Genomic DNA, 15,258 nt, shown 5'->3' with positions numbered 1-15,258 from the left:
AAAGTTATGAAAAATTAGTATTAGCAAAAATAGAATTACTTGTTATGGTTGTATGTGATCTATTTAATGAGGTAAACGTGTGCCATCCTCATCATAATCATTTCATCATTGGTCAGAGAGGTGATTGTACATAATAACCAGCGGGGGATGATATTGAAATTAAGATCTGAATATTTCTATGCCTTATCTTGATAACGATGTTCAGATATCTCAATAATGCACCAGGAATGTGTTAATGTCTTGGTTGATGTTCAAGTCTTGCATAAAACATAATTATATCATAAAAGTAACTACAAAAGGACAGAAATATCACTTTACACTGGGGTTGTCATTATACTAAAACTTCACTTTTATGCTACAGAATAGGCTCAATACTCAACGGCAATATAATACCACAATGATGATAAATAATTATATACTGAATTTTATTTTGTGACATGGAAAAACATAAGAAACATCACATTTTACAGTATCAAAACTTGCTTTAATGAGTATATCGTTTATATTTATAATTTTGACAAGCCTACTTTACACCCTTGTTTGAGAGATTACAATAGATGTTTCTGTCTCTCTTTAAGGTCATTTGTAATAGTTTTATTCTAGTCAATAAATTTTTTATCTTGAAATTTCCCATAAGTTGAACCTCTTATTTCATTAAGAATAAATTAAGTTCCTGCTGAAGTTCTTCGTAAATCGTGCAGAGGCCGGCGCACGGGACGTAAACTCCGGGAAAAGAAGAGATACTTCAGACCTGTTCCTGCCATCGTCACGGGAAGCGTGAGATCTCCAGAACAAGACGGCGGAGCTGGCGGTCTCACACGATCCCAGCGGAAGTACAGGGACAGCAGCGTCATGCTTTTCACGGAGACGTGGTTAACGCAAGAAATGTCGGATTCTATCATCGCTTTGGGCCACTTTCATTTGCTGCTTGCTGATTGAGCGAGGGAGAGCGGTAAGAAGAGAGGAGGCGGCCTGGCTGTGTTTGTGAACGAGAATTGGTGTAAACCTGGACACTACAGTGAAGAAGCAGCTGTGTAACAAAGACATTGAACTGTTGGCTGTTGTCATGAGGCCACATTATCTGCCGGGAGTTCTCACATGTTATTGTGATTGCAGTTTATGTGGCCCCGTCTGCTAATGCTGACAATACTTGTGAAGCACGGCTCTCCTGCACCAGCAGGTTACAGACACAGAACCCACAGGCCCTCTTCCTCGTCTCTGGTGACTTCAACCATGCTTCTCCCTCATCTGTTCTGCCAACATACGTATGTTACCTGCCCCACCAGAGACAATAAAACACTGGACTTGTTCTTTGCCAACACCAAAGAGGCTTATTCCTCTTCCCCCCTCCCTCCCCTGGGCAGCTCGGCCACAACCTTGTACATCTGAGGCCTGTGTATGAACCCATCGTGCGCAGGCAGCCTGTGGTGTCCCGTGTGGTGAGGAGGTGGTCTGCTGAGAGCGAGGAGGCTCTGAGGGACTGCTTCAGCACCACTGTCTGGACTGAGCTTTATGACCCACATAGGGAGGACATCAACGCCATCACAGAGTGCATCACGGACTACATCAACTTCTGTTTTTGAGAACATTGTTCCCTCCCAGACGGTGCGGTGTTTTCCAAACAACAAGTAGTGGATTAACTGTGAACTGAAAGCTCTGCTGAAGGAGAAGAAGAGAGCCTTCAGGTCAGGGAACAAGGAGCCAGAGTCGGCTCTACCTCCTGAGGAGACTCAGGTCTTTTGGAGTGACAGGGCCACTCCTGAAGACCTTATATGACTCTGTGGTGGCTTCAGCTCCTGTAGGTGTGGCCTGCTGGAGCAGCAGCATCACAGAGAGGGAGAGGAAGAGACTGGACAAAGTCATCAAGAAGTCCAGCTCCGTCCTGGGCTGTGCTCTGGACTCGGTGCAGGAGGTGGGGGACAGGAGGGTCCTGGCTAGATTCACATCTATGCTGGACCATGAGTGCCACCCCCTGCAGGACACTCTGTCCGCTCTGGAGAGCAGCTTCAGTGACAGACTGATCCACCCTCGCTGTGTGAAGGAGAGGTTCCGCAGGTCTTTCCTTCCTGCTGCTGTCAGACTCTACAACAAACACTGTTAGTCCTGAGCATGTGTATACTGTCATACCCATGTGCAATACTGACATAATCATGTGCAATAATGTTTGGAGCAATATTCTCTGTCCATATAACAGCTGAAAATAAGAGTGTCACTTTTGTTATTATTATATAGAATAAGACGTTTTTATCAGAGCTGTTCTAAAAGAATGTTTTTTATACGTTTTTTTATAAGTTATCTGTTTTCAGGCCCGAGCGCCACAAGCTGGTGAGAGGCCTTGCAGATAAACATGTAATGCAAAAATGAATTACCTTACCCTGATTACCTTTTGATTGAAATGTATGTGTTTAATTCATTGGTTTATTAATTCAAAGTTTATTGTTATTTTTATTCACATATAAGGCATGTTGTATTCTACTTAAATCTCTGCTAAGCCACACCCAAATTAATGAAACACATGTAGTCCTACTTCAAGGAATTTAATCATTTAAAAAAGAAAGCCTGAAAAGCACAATGTTGGAATATATGATGTTAATGCTAAAACCTTATAAAAAAGGCAATAAAGATATATTTTTTATTATACCAGAAACAATGTAATGAAATGCAATCTTACTAAGTCTGTAATAAAACAACAGCATTTAAGCACATTTATCTTCTTTACACTTTATGGTTCTTGCTTTTTCTTCGCGCTCACGGCGTACTGTGGTTCACTGGGGTTTCCATTCGAAGAACCTGTGGTTGAGAAGAACGGTATTTTGATCTTTAGTTAGTTTAGTTAGATTAGAACAACTATAAGCAGCCGGGGTTTTCCTGTTGACGGGAAATAAGAGATTGTCTACATACTATATGTACAACACATTAGTACAAACAGAGAACAGAGAACTTCAAATCTATTTAAAGTTGATAACAGTCCTACCTTCAGAGGGCAAGACTTCATCGTACGTAGGCTCAAGTTCTAAAACGTAACTGTAGAGGTCATGTCCACTCGGAGCATTTTGATATCTGAGAAATTCAAGAATATTGTTAGATTTAAGAAAATAAGGAAAGGATATTATATTTTGTGTATTTTTTTTACTCAGCATTTTCGTCATCAACAGAGAAATCATCTAGAAAGCAAAACTGGTTTAGACAAATGATATTGTTTACAAGTATATCTTTTTCCTCATTGTTTGTGATTCTCAAACCTCCTGCATCAGAAGCTTGTTCTTCTCTTTCTTCTCTTTCTGCGAGTTTCTGTTGTTGGTTGTTGTTGTTGTTGTTGTTGATGTCTATTATATTCCGATTGACAGTTAACAGTGTAGTTAGTTTAGTATATTTAATCATTGTACAAGATTACTGGCATTATACTGTACCTCTTCCACACTTTGCACAATGGAATACACCCAGAAGCGATATCACTGCTATTATAGTGAGGAACACTGTGACCCCAACTGTGACCCCAAGAGGAAACGCTTCTAAAGACAATTAAAACAATATTATTTTAAGTCATCTCTTCCAGTTCTGTACAGTATGTGCCATTGTAGTTTTTCCAGTCAAGTTCATGTGCTTTTAATTGTTCACTGTGTGTTTGATCTGGTGACATCAAATCTTATTTAAAGGTGCACTTATGTAACATGTCTACTCGTCCCTCAGGAGATGTGATTTCCTTTCCCTGGTAACGTTCCACAGTATGACATTGAGTTTATATTTAAGTACAGATGTTTTATTGCTCAAAAACACCTTGAAATACATCTGACCCGTAACCTGGACCTGGCCGTGTCACATGTGAGCGCGGTGACATGTTTAATGCTATAACATCTCAGCAGATACAAGCCTGTGCTCCACCAGAAGAGCTAAGCACCTTTAATTACACAACTTGGTATATGACGCATTATTCTATCCAATGGTGTTGATTTGCATTGTGTACTCGACTGACCTTTGACTTGAAGAACAAGTGCATTATTTCCAGAGAGCTCTTCTTCATCCTCCTTGAAGCACTGAGAAGGCCGGACCACACAGCTGAAGCGACCCGCATCTTTCTGCACAGCATCTTGTATGACAAATTTAGCCTGCATCTGCTTCACATCAAACCCCTGCACTTGGTAAACGGCCCTATCTCGCATCAGGTACGACTGGACAACGTCGCAGTCAAGATTTTGCAGAACATCTGGAAGAGAACACACAAATTCAACCTGCGCTCCCTGGTTGACCGAAGATGGACCGGACAGTGAGAGGTCAGCTGGATGAAAGTTTGCTGAAAGAGAGATGGAATCAAATCAATCAATCAAAAGACAATTGCAGAAGTAAATTATTTGACTCACCTATGACATTAATTCTGATTTTGTTTTTTCCTGTGGTGTTGACTTCAGAAGGCTCGTACTCAGTTTGGGAGTAGACGCAGCTGTATTCCCCACTATTTTCCGGAATAACCTTTTCTATTTTTAATGTTGTGTCGTTTTCGTCAAGTTTTTGCACTTGTTTTATCACTCCGACTCCATTGATGCAGACATACACCCAGCCCATTGTGTCTTTCTTCTGTCCGAAAGTGCTGCACACCACAAAGAGGTCGCTGTTCTCACTTAGCGTCTTCTGTGGAGCCAGAAGTTTAGCAGGGAAAATATCTGGAAAACAAACATCGATGTCAACAGACGTTTATAACACAAACAGCAACAGGAATTACCTTCACCTTACCTTTTGTTTGGCTTTTCACCTCATTCATTAAAATACCTGAAAAATAGACAGACGATTAGATGATTATTGCATACATTATTTTGGATCTTTGAAGCCATTCCAGATTGATAAATACTTACACAACAGAAATGTGAATATATTCATTGTGCTGCATGAAACAAACAGACTATCTGCAGGTGAAAGATTATGTCTGAAGTAAATTGAAAGTGTGTGGGACACTATAAATAATGGTACGTCGCTGACGTGTGTGTGACCTTCACTTATTGGTTAGTACTAAGACATGGAAACATTATGACACATTAGTATTAAAATAGAATTGCTTGTTATGGTTATATGTGATCTATTTAACTTGTGCCATCCTCATAATAATCCTTTCATCATTTCATCACGTCAGTCATGTGAACTTATTGCCAGACGAGCATGAGTTAGATATAATTAAAAAGCACTTAAAAACTATTTTACATTCTGATAATGTGTTTTCTTTTCATGTCTTTGAAATAGTAAATTCTCACATCTGCTCATGCGTTGCAGACATTAGTTCAGAAAAGCCCCAAATGTATTCCATCCCACAAATTCTGTAAGATAAAGAAAGGAAAAGAAGCCAATCATCTCTCCACCATACTTGTGTGTTTGTGATTTATTATAATTCCATATCGAGGCAAAAGGAGCTGAGTTAGCTCCACTGGGAAGAATGGAATGGTGAAACACATTTTCTGAAACCGCACACAGCAATACAAAATATGACAAAGAATCAAGTTCAATAATATTTAATGTATTTACAGGCTAAGGAACATTTTATTTACAGGAATTAATTATATTTCCTTATAGTTCTATATTGACCACAATGCAAAACTTCATGATGGCAATGTTTCACCACAAGATGGCACCAGTGTGACAGTCCCTGAAAAATATGTAGATCCAGGCATCACCAAACACTATCAATAGTTCAAACTGTTTAGGAGCTAAACATTTTTCTTTAAAGTAAAATATATGCCTTTATGCCATATAAAAATGCTGCCACAAAAAATCCCAAATGGTACAGTGTAATGGTCTGAGTAGTTTTACTTTAGTTCAAGTGAGTCAAATGTCCTCTCCCAGCAGCAGGGGCTGGAGGAAGAGGCCCGCTGTTCCCAGGATACAAACAAGGATGAAAACCCACAAGAAGATCCTGTCGATAACCATGGCAACATACTTCCAGTCATCCTGAACCTACAAGGGGAGGGAAATGAGAAAATGTTATGGCAACAGGAAAAATACAATTGGCAAAGCATAACTATGGTTAGAACACAGGCCAACAGTAACACTTTATAGGCTTTGGGATTTTAGTTGGAATAAAGTTTTGTTCAGAGGTAAATGCTCTTCATATTGAACAAAACTGTCAAGTCTTAAGCATAATAGTCCTTTTTTTTTGTCATTTTAAGTTCTAAGTAAAATTTAAGTTTAAGAATCTTTATTCACACTCTAGTAAGACTCAGTGACTATGTTCACACCAAAATATAATTATTATATATTTCTGGACATTAAAGATTATGTTAAATTACATGCAAACCACAAAATCTGATGTGACTAATAAGAGGACTCACGATCAGAAAGAGATCAGATGATTTTGCTGTTCACGCATCATTTTACAATCATCTTTGAACTCCAAAACCGTGATAATAATTACATTTTGAGGGAACATGTAACGCCGCACTCACCTCCTTCGCTTCATTCTGTAACCTCATGTTCTCCGCTATGTATTTGACACTTTCGATGGCCTCCCTGATCTCTGGAGAGATGGGCAGCAGAGACATCAGTGCCGCATCCAGAGATTCTGAGCTGGAACACTGACTCCCTGCGGTGGTCCCGGAGGGGCCTCCACCTCCGGCCAACGGCCCCAAACTTCCCAATCCGGCGCTGCCACCCCCAGAGTCCAAGGGCAGCTTGTTCAACCTCTGATGCCAACACGGGTCGCACCTGTCCTCGCAGCACGGCATCCCGGCGGCTGCACTTATCCCCGGCGGCCCGTTGAGGTTGTTCAAGTTGGACAGCTCCGTGTTGTTGAGGAGCCGCTGCCGGTTCGCCAGGCCGGACACCACGCTGCACACGAGCGCTTGCGGCTTGCGCTTCTTCTGCAGAGAGGCGGCCGAATGGATCGTGCACGATTTCGACTGCTTGATGCGCTCGCCGGAAACTGTCACTGCGTCCGGGTCCCTCTCCGGCCTGGTCATGAACATAATCCTGGGTAGAAGACTGAGAAAGACCGTCCGCACCCAGCATGGCATCGTGTGGGTCTTGGGCGTGCGGTAGTGGACGTTTAGGACAAAAACTGTGATCACAATGGAGAGCGTGACGAAGATCATGGTGAAAAGGAGGTATTCGCCGATCAGAGGGATGACTAGAGAAGTGGAAGGGATGGTTTCTGTTATCACCAGTAGGAAGACGGTCAGCGACAGGAGAACAGAAATGCACAGAGTGACCTTTTCACCACAGTCGGAGGGTAGATAGAAAACAAGGACCGTTAGGAAGGAGATCAGCAGACACGGGATGATCATGTTGATGGTATAAAAGAGAGGAAGCCGTCGAATGTACAGGGAATACGTTATGTCTGTGTATATTTCCTCGCAACAGTTGTACTTAATGTCGTGTTTGTAGCCGGGGGCGTCAATGATCACCCACTCGCCGCTCTCCCAGAAGTCTTTGAGGTTGATGGTGGATCCGATCAGGACCAGGTCAATCTTGGCCTTGTCGTAAGTCCAGGAGCCAAACTTCATGGTGCAGTTTTGGTAGTCGAAGGGGAAGTAAGTGACGTCGATCCTGCAGGAGCTTTTGAAAATGGCCGGCGGGATCCAGGTTACGTCGCCGTTGTAGCGGAGGAGTGCTTTGGTTTTGTCGTCTACCTGGAAATCGCCCACTGCACTGCAAAGAGAAGGGCGAATGGATAGATAATTCACAAATCAATCTAGATCTGATCGGAGTTCTCACACTGCAAGCAGCCCGTACGCAAATGCAAGCCGATACACTCCAGACTTCAGTGTGAATGTACCTAAAGCGCCATAGATGACGGGCTTGGGCCAGTTTTCAAACGTGTCAACACAGCTTACTTGTTGTAAAGGACTATGTCTGGTTTCCAAATCCGGTTGGATGGAACTCTGATGAACTCCACACCTCCAAAGTCTTTAGGGTTCCATCGAAGTTTGTAATCATTCCATATCTAAAAGACGATGACAATTGAAAAGATGGCTCATGTATTTGAACTCTGATGCACCACCTCATGAGGAAAGTAGATTTGACAGAAAGGATATTAAACCGAAGCTTCTCCTGTGCACTCAATATAATTCATTAATTTGTGAAAAGCGATTGTAGTCATGAAAAGTAAACTTTCTTGTGAGCAAATGTCCGAGGATTTAAATAAAGACAGTGACGTTATCTGACTACAGTGTGTTTTGGGCCGTTTTAGGTGGCAGCGGGTGACCTCCAATTCTGACAACAAAAGATCCTCATGAGACTCATAAATTAACCACCAGAGTCGTAAAAAACAATACAATGGTAGACTGTGTTAAATTAGAATAGCCGGGGGGAAAATGTATCTCAATTGGTTATTTTTGATGCATGGTGCGTTTGAGAAACTCAGTTATGAGTTATGAGACACTGAAAATAGCAAGCTGCTTTTCTAATGAAACAAATAGGGTTTTTTTGTCTTTCAACTTGTATTTTTCTCAAAACAAGACCACGCCAGAATACGTATTAATTGTATTAAAATTAGAAATCTGTTTATGTTTGTAATTCAAGAATCAATAAATGTTTAAAACGGCTTATGAATAATTCAAGCTCGGCTTCCTGTCCCGCAGAGGACAGTCGGTTATGACACTTGGATCCATAGCTAACCTTGATCAGGCTCCATTTGCGCACGACAAACTTACATGCCTCAGCCATAGATTTGTCTCCATGATCTGATTCAACTCATCCTGAAATACAAGGAAAAAAATGCATTAATTTAATCTTCTCTTGTGCGGGGTCGAAAGAAGTACGTCTGAGTTCTACGCAGCAGGAGCTCAATACAAATGAGAGCTGGAGCCAGATTGGTGTTTTGAATGGAAAAAAGGCACGATGCAGACTTTTGTATAGAGGTGCTGAACAATGAGACACGGTCATATAAACATGTATTTGATATTGTGCCCACAGAAAACGCATGTACAACGAATGGCAAAAAGAATAAACAGCATCTTTTACCATCTGAGGACACATATTTTGATTGCACATATTTTGATTTTATGGCTTGGTTGAGCTGATGTAATTGACACAGGCTGAGCACCGCCAATTGCAACAAGGTTAGCGGCATCAGGTGTGGGACGGGCAACAGCAGTCATCCATCAGTGCCGTGAGCTGCAATAAGCTATTAACTGTGCAAGCACGAAAATATATTCTTGTTTGGTGCTAGATTGGCAGATATCCGATACAACTACTGTGCCATGTTCCTTAGACAAATGAGGTGTATAAATTAACAATAGTATTAAGCCCACATTTGAATAACCAAGGGCCAGTTGATATGTCAAAAAATGGTAAAATCTTGGTTGGCCATAGGTAGATGTGCTATATATAAGCACACTGGTGTTATGTATTGTTAAATTGGATTAAACAATTACTTTGGCCCCGGTGGAACAAACGGCAATTCTAAAATTCAAATTCTGAACAGGAAGCAATTCGTTGAGGTGAACCAAAAGATAAAAAACTATCTCAAATGTAAGTCCTTCACAGCCCTTTGCCTGTATTAAAATGTGTGTAAACAACCTGCAGGATGTACGACCGTCTCGAGAGGTAATGGACGATTAATGGGTGGAGGCAGGGCTAACTCAGCACAGCAGTAATCACACAGCTGGCATTTTCCATCTTGTGCCGGCCAAAGACGCAGACACTGACTCGCATTGCACCTAAGCAATAAAAGTCTTCATCAAAGTAAAAGGCCATAGCTTACCACTTTGACCAGCTGTGACATGGACACCTCAAACTGCACGACGACAGGGTCCGACACATTCTCTACTGGCCGTATGTACTGGTTGTAGTTGGAGAATATGACAGAGAAAAGCTTGTGTTCAGCATCGGAACCAGAGGCACCTGCAGCAGACATGTCAACAGAAGCAGTTATGAACATCTGCATTATTCAGGCTTTGAATGATGCAACCTAACAAGAGCCTTGCAAACTTGCACAAAGTTATATTCTGCATATAAAATGAATAAAGCTATTAACAGATTGTTGTGAAATAAGTTGTCATGGCTATGGCTTGTAGTGCATAGTAGGCACAGAAGTAATCGTTTATTTTTTCATTTTTGTATTAATTTATTTATTTCAAACGATTGAAACACATTGAAACAGCAAAGCAACAAGTAGATTACTTACAGGCTAAAGTAGCAGTTTTACTCACCCAGCTTCAGAGATGCAAACATCAAAGATATAGACCAAAGACAAATGTCAGACTTCATCCTTGAGGGTGGTCACGGCTGCATGAGTCTGGACCCTGGTGAGCGCAGTGCTCCGTGAGGCAGACAGGAGTAAGTGAGAAGAGAAGCAGCTGTTGAGGCAGAGCCGTGAGGGCAGAGGCAGAGCGTGGAGAGAGAGGCCACTGTGCGCACTCCGCCGCGTGTGCGCACTCTGCCGCGCGTGGGACGTTCTGCGGCTGAAGTAACTAACCACAGTAGCATCTTGACCTAGAGCAGCTGGAGGTGGTCATTGGCTGAAGAGACATTTGACACAATTGTACATCAGAGTGAGGCGGTCAGTGCGTCTGTGCTTCAGCAGATGTCTGCATCTTCTCCACTAATGTATGACATCCTAGACCACTTAAACAGGCCAAGGAAGAATATAATTGTTCTTTTGGGATCCATAACGATTATAATGTATTGGTCAATTCTAAAGTTACTATTACTATAAATATTTTGTCATTACTTTCTTAAAAACTTTGGGTGATGATTATGGATGAAAGAAATTAGAAGGTGCAAAAAACCCTTTTTTAAATGTAGCGGACCGTTATTGCTTTTTTATGCAAATATGATTGATTGATTGATTGATTGATTGATTTAGTCTGTTTGTGTATCCTTAAATAAAATAGCCTAAATTAAAACAGTATAGAGTTAAGTAAAGCAGATATAATCACTACCAGAGGAAGTAATTGCTATCACTTTATCCAAATGAGGATTTGACAAAAGAGCTTGTGGTCTGCAGAATCTTTAACAAGCCCAGTCAGCACTGTTTACTGAGCAGTAAGAGTGTGGCTTCAAGTATTTAACAGATTGTGGTGCAAAGGTGTAAACGTCATTTATATTTTTTCCTTGAGCCAAGAAAGTGTTTTACTTAATGGAAATTCGTCAGAGCACACGATCAATATCAGTTATTTTTCTGACTGTAGTTTTAGCTGGATTCAAGCATCTGTCATTATTCCCATTATATAAAGCGACAATTAGTTGGTAATATTTGACCAAATGTATAATGCATATGGAAAAGAACACACATTTTTGTTTCATTTTCACTTGTAATACATTTAATGATCAACTTTGAATCTTTTTTACAATGCAGATTTATTATAACTGTGCATTATCCTGGATGTGGTAAGTTCTTCACAACAGAGTTCTAAATATTTGGAAACAGTTTATATAATGTTTGTTGTAGTCGTGTTTTAATCCAATCACTCAAAGTGTGTTCTAATCTATACTGTGACATCTGATCGTTTTCTCTCATTTCAAACAGTTGATACAGGTTTGTTTGTTTGTTTGTTTGTTTGTTTGTTTGTTTGTTTGTCCAGACTAAACCTAAATCAAATATAAACAAGTACTAGATCTAAAAACTTTAGGATTTATTATAGCTGCAATAGTAAGTCAATGTAGTCCTGGGTTGAAAATCTCTGGTGCAATCCAGTGTAACAACTACCCTTTATTAACTATATTTAACAAGTAAAATCTACAGTTCACGTCTTGTAACTCATCAAATACGTGGTGTCTCGGAGCTGGGCTGTTGATTGGGAACCATCTGATTCTGAAAAACAGGCTGCAGAAAGAGGCCGAGTGTGCCCACTATACACACGATAACAAAGATCCACAGGAACAAGCGGTCCACCACCATCGCCACGTATTTCCAGTCTTCAATTACCTGTACCCAGAAAAGCAGAATGATAAGTGAGTCGCATGAGAACAGTAGATATAAAGTAAATCTGGGTGTTTACGGCAAGAGGAATGAATGTTATATTTACTGCCTACTGTATTTGTACTTACACTTTGGTCATCATCGTCTCCCATCATGTGCTCAGCCACAAAGCGCACACCGTTCACTGCCTCCCGGACATCGCTGGCCCAGTCAGAGGTGCTTCTCTGATGGAGGTCTTGTGCTGAGGTGAAATCACTGGGACCATAGTCTCCTTTTCTGTTATAGCGAAGAGATGCTGACATTTTTTTAAGTCCAGGAGTTGAAAAGGCAGAGGAGTCAGTGGGCAATAAGACTGAAGAAGACATAAATCCTGCTTTAGGTTCGACAGGACATCCTAAACTCAGAATGGCCCTGCTGGCTCGTAGGCCACGCTGCTGGCGTAGTCTCTGCCGGGCAGAGTTATTGTTTGGCCGTCTCATGAATAGCAAAGTAGGCAGTTTGACTAGAAACACAAGTTTGACCCAAGCTGGCATAGTGTGGGTGCTCGGGGACCTATGATGTACATTAAGCACACAAACACTTGTAATAATAGAAAATGTCACTAAGACCATAGTAAACATTAGGTATTTTCCTATCAGGGGCACATCAAGTGAGGTTGGAGGGACTATTTTGGATATCAGCAACAGAAAAACAGTGAGAGCCAAGAGGACTGAGATGCAAAGGGTCATCTTCTCTCCACAGTCTGAAGGCAGGTAAAAGACCAGGATGGCTAAGGATGTTATCAGCACACAGGGGATGATGAGGTTGATGGTGTAGAACAAAGGTTTCCTCTTGATGATAAAATCATAGGTAAGGTCCACATAGGTGGGATCAAGAGGATTTACAGTCCGTCTGCCAGGCAGGGCCAAGATGTCCCACTCCCCACTTGGAGTAAAGTCATCCATGCTAGCCACCTCAGACTTGAGAATAAGGTCTAGTTCTATGTGGTCGTATGTCCAAGATCGAAACTTGAGGGTGCAGTTTTGTTGGTCAAAGGGGAAATGCTTCACTTCTATCTTACAGGCGCTTTTGTAGATAGCTGGAGGAAGCCAGTTTATACTGCCATTGTAAAGGACTATTGCATTTGTAAACACTGTTACTTCATATGTTCCATCTGCACTAGAGGAAGAATAAAAGTGAAAAAAACAACTTTAACAAAAGCCATAAATTATTATTTTTGTTCTAAAGAATTTAGTTTTGTATGAACTTACTTATTATACAGGACAATATCTGGGAGCCAGATGTGTCTTGAAGGAATACGCAGCTTGTCAATTCCTTCATACTTTGATGGGTCCCAGGCCAGCCTGTAATCCACCCAATGCTGCCGAGACAGTTATGTTATGGTTCATTTACTCTCAATCATCTTCTGTGACATAATTACAGAACTACTTTGTTCCGCACTTGAGATAGAAATTGATATGGTATAATCCAAGGGCATTCAGTAATTTATATAGATGTACTATTTAAAGTAGGGACTGGCCTTACCTGAGTGAGCCATACGTTTGTCGTCATTATCTGTTCTCTTTCATTCTGAAAGAAGCAAGTGTAAAATAGTTAATAGTGGATATATAATACTAATAATAATACTCAAGTGAAAATGACTGTACGTCGAATAACGCCTAAGTTCTCTAATATAGATGTATAAAACATTCAGGTTTAAAGACTACCATGATTTGCTTCTTGGTCTTCTTGATTGATCATAATGTCCAATGAGTTTCTGTGAATCTGCAGTTTATTGGCCCAACAAAGATATGCTGGTGATTCTGTCATATTCAAATTGATTTTCTGACCTGTAGGCTTTATTTGACAGGATAGATGTAGCATGAAATCAGGAGAAAGAGAGAAGGAAGGTATTCGGCAAATGGCCAATGCTGGGAAATGAACCAAGACGATAGGCAGGCAATATTTATTTGATGAGGAAGCAGTGCGAAAACACTCAATATGTAGTGTTAACTTGCACTTCAAAGCCTCCCTGTGTGAAGTGTTCCTTAGTTGCATTGACTTGATGTTGCTAGGAAAATATGATCACAAAATCCCAGATGACGTCAAGAGTGTGACCGAACCTCATAAAGGCAGTTTTGCTGCTTTATGATGTTTTAATCCAAATGTGCTGAAGCTTCAATCCAGACATGACAGGAGCAGAGATCACAGCTTCTCTGACCATGTCAATCCTCTGTCTGTATATTTGTTTTCTTGTTTCTCAGTCAGATGGAAAGTCCACATGTATGAGGTAGTTGTGCATTTACCACACTGATGAGCTGAGCCAGTGACACTTGCAGCTTGACTGTGACCCTCTCTGTTCTGTTTACAGCTGGCCGGATGAGTGGATTGTAGCGATCCTTTCCAAGCAACCAGTTCATAAGGCGCTCCTCAGAATCAGCCCCACTGCTGCCTGAAATGGCAAATTGAGATATTTTGAAATAAAAAAGAAAAGTAATTAATGAAATGTAATGTAACACATCAAGTATGGCCTATTCTCCCAGCACTGTTGCACAGAAGGCAGTTCACCTGTAATGTGCTGCACTAACTGTGCAAACAAAAAACTTGACATTAGATGAAGCGAGAGGGAGGTCAAGCGTGGAAATAGAGACTGAAGTAAGCCACTTTCAATGGAAAGGTCACAATCTGGAGGGCCAAATTTCTATCAAGCTATAAAGTGAGTTAGTGTTCTACATCAACTCTGTTCTTAGAGAATAGTCTGGATGAGAGCATATAAACTATTGCAGATGGTGTTGTCACAATACTAAAATGTAAACACGATTTCAATACTAGAGGATTGATATTAATTTTGAAGCCTTATTTAGACTAATTGTAATTTGACACAAAACTATTGCAGCCTAATTTGATAACCATGGTACCATGTGGTATAATAGGCCTACTATTTCTGACATAAATTAGGCTATAAGCTCAATCCTATGTATGTGATTTTTTTCAGGAGAACTGAAACGAATTTATAGAACGAGTATCTAGTTGCAATACTGGTTTTAGAATTACACACAACAGATGTTAAAGCAGATGTTAAAGAAAGTATACACGTTTACATTGGTTACCACACAGCAAACTGCATGTGACTAACATAAAAAAAAACAATACAAAATTAAATGAAACACAATGACAAGTTTAAATACACTGCTGTTAAAGTAGCCTTGGTCTTTAATGTACGCAAAAATAAAGCCTACTAATACTGTAGACGCGAGGTTTATCAATAACACATTTGAACTAATAACACAATTAGGCAGAATTTGCATATAAAACGTTAGGAATTCAACACCATCACTTACAGCAAATTAAGGAGAAAAAGTAGGCTACAATGGAAATAGTCCGCGTCATTTTTCCTGCGCCGTCAGGTCAGAAAGAGCGAGCCCACCGGAGCTGTG

General features: G+C 40.7%; 2 protein-coding genes across 2 annotated transcripts; both read right to left on the bottom strand.

Moving 5' to 3' along the window:
* Positions 1-5,608: 5,608 nt before the first annotated feature.
* On the bottom strand, positions 5,609-10,249 carry chrna3 (cholinergic receptor, nicotinic, alpha 3). Its single transcript, XM_072465848.1, has 6 exons — positions 10,131-10,249; positions 9,683-9,822; positions 8,631-8,675; positions 7,812-7,921; positions 6,426-7,626; positions 5,609-5,937 (listed from the first exon to the last, which is right to left on the bottom strand). The coding sequence occupies exons 1-6, from the start codon at positions 10,186-10,188 to the stop codon at positions 5,809-5,811; spliced, it is 1,683 nt and encodes a 560-aa protein (XP_072321949.1). The 5' UTR covers positions 10,189-10,249; the 3' UTR covers positions 5,609-5,808.
* Positions 10,250-11,432: 1,183 nt separating this feature from the next.
* On the bottom strand, positions 11,433-15,258 carry chrnb4 (cholinergic receptor, nicotinic, beta 4 (neuronal)). The gene is made up of 6 exons (XM_072465433.1): positions 15,163-15,258; positions 14,128-14,273; positions 13,367-13,411; positions 13,093-13,202; positions 11,971-13,000; positions 11,433-11,848 (listed from the first exon to the last, which is right to left on the bottom strand). Exons 1-6 carry the CDS (start codon positions 15,209-15,211, stop codon positions 11,684-11,686), a joined length of 1,545 nt encoding a protein of 514 aa, XP_072321534.1. The 5' UTR covers positions 15,212-15,258; the 3' UTR covers positions 11,433-11,683.

Source organism: Eucyclogobius newberryi, unplaced genomic scaffold, assembly GCF_026437365.1.
Source record: "Eucyclogobius newberryi isolate DKJ021-1_F unplaced genomic scaffold, fEucNew1.0.hap1 SCAF_5, whole genome shotgun sequence".
NCBI classification, from domain to species: Eukaryota; Metazoa; Chordata; class Actinopteri; order Gobiiformes; family Gobiidae; genus Eucyclogobius; species Eucyclogobius newberryi.
This window is presented reverse-complemented; position numbering and strand designations above follow the sequence as displayed.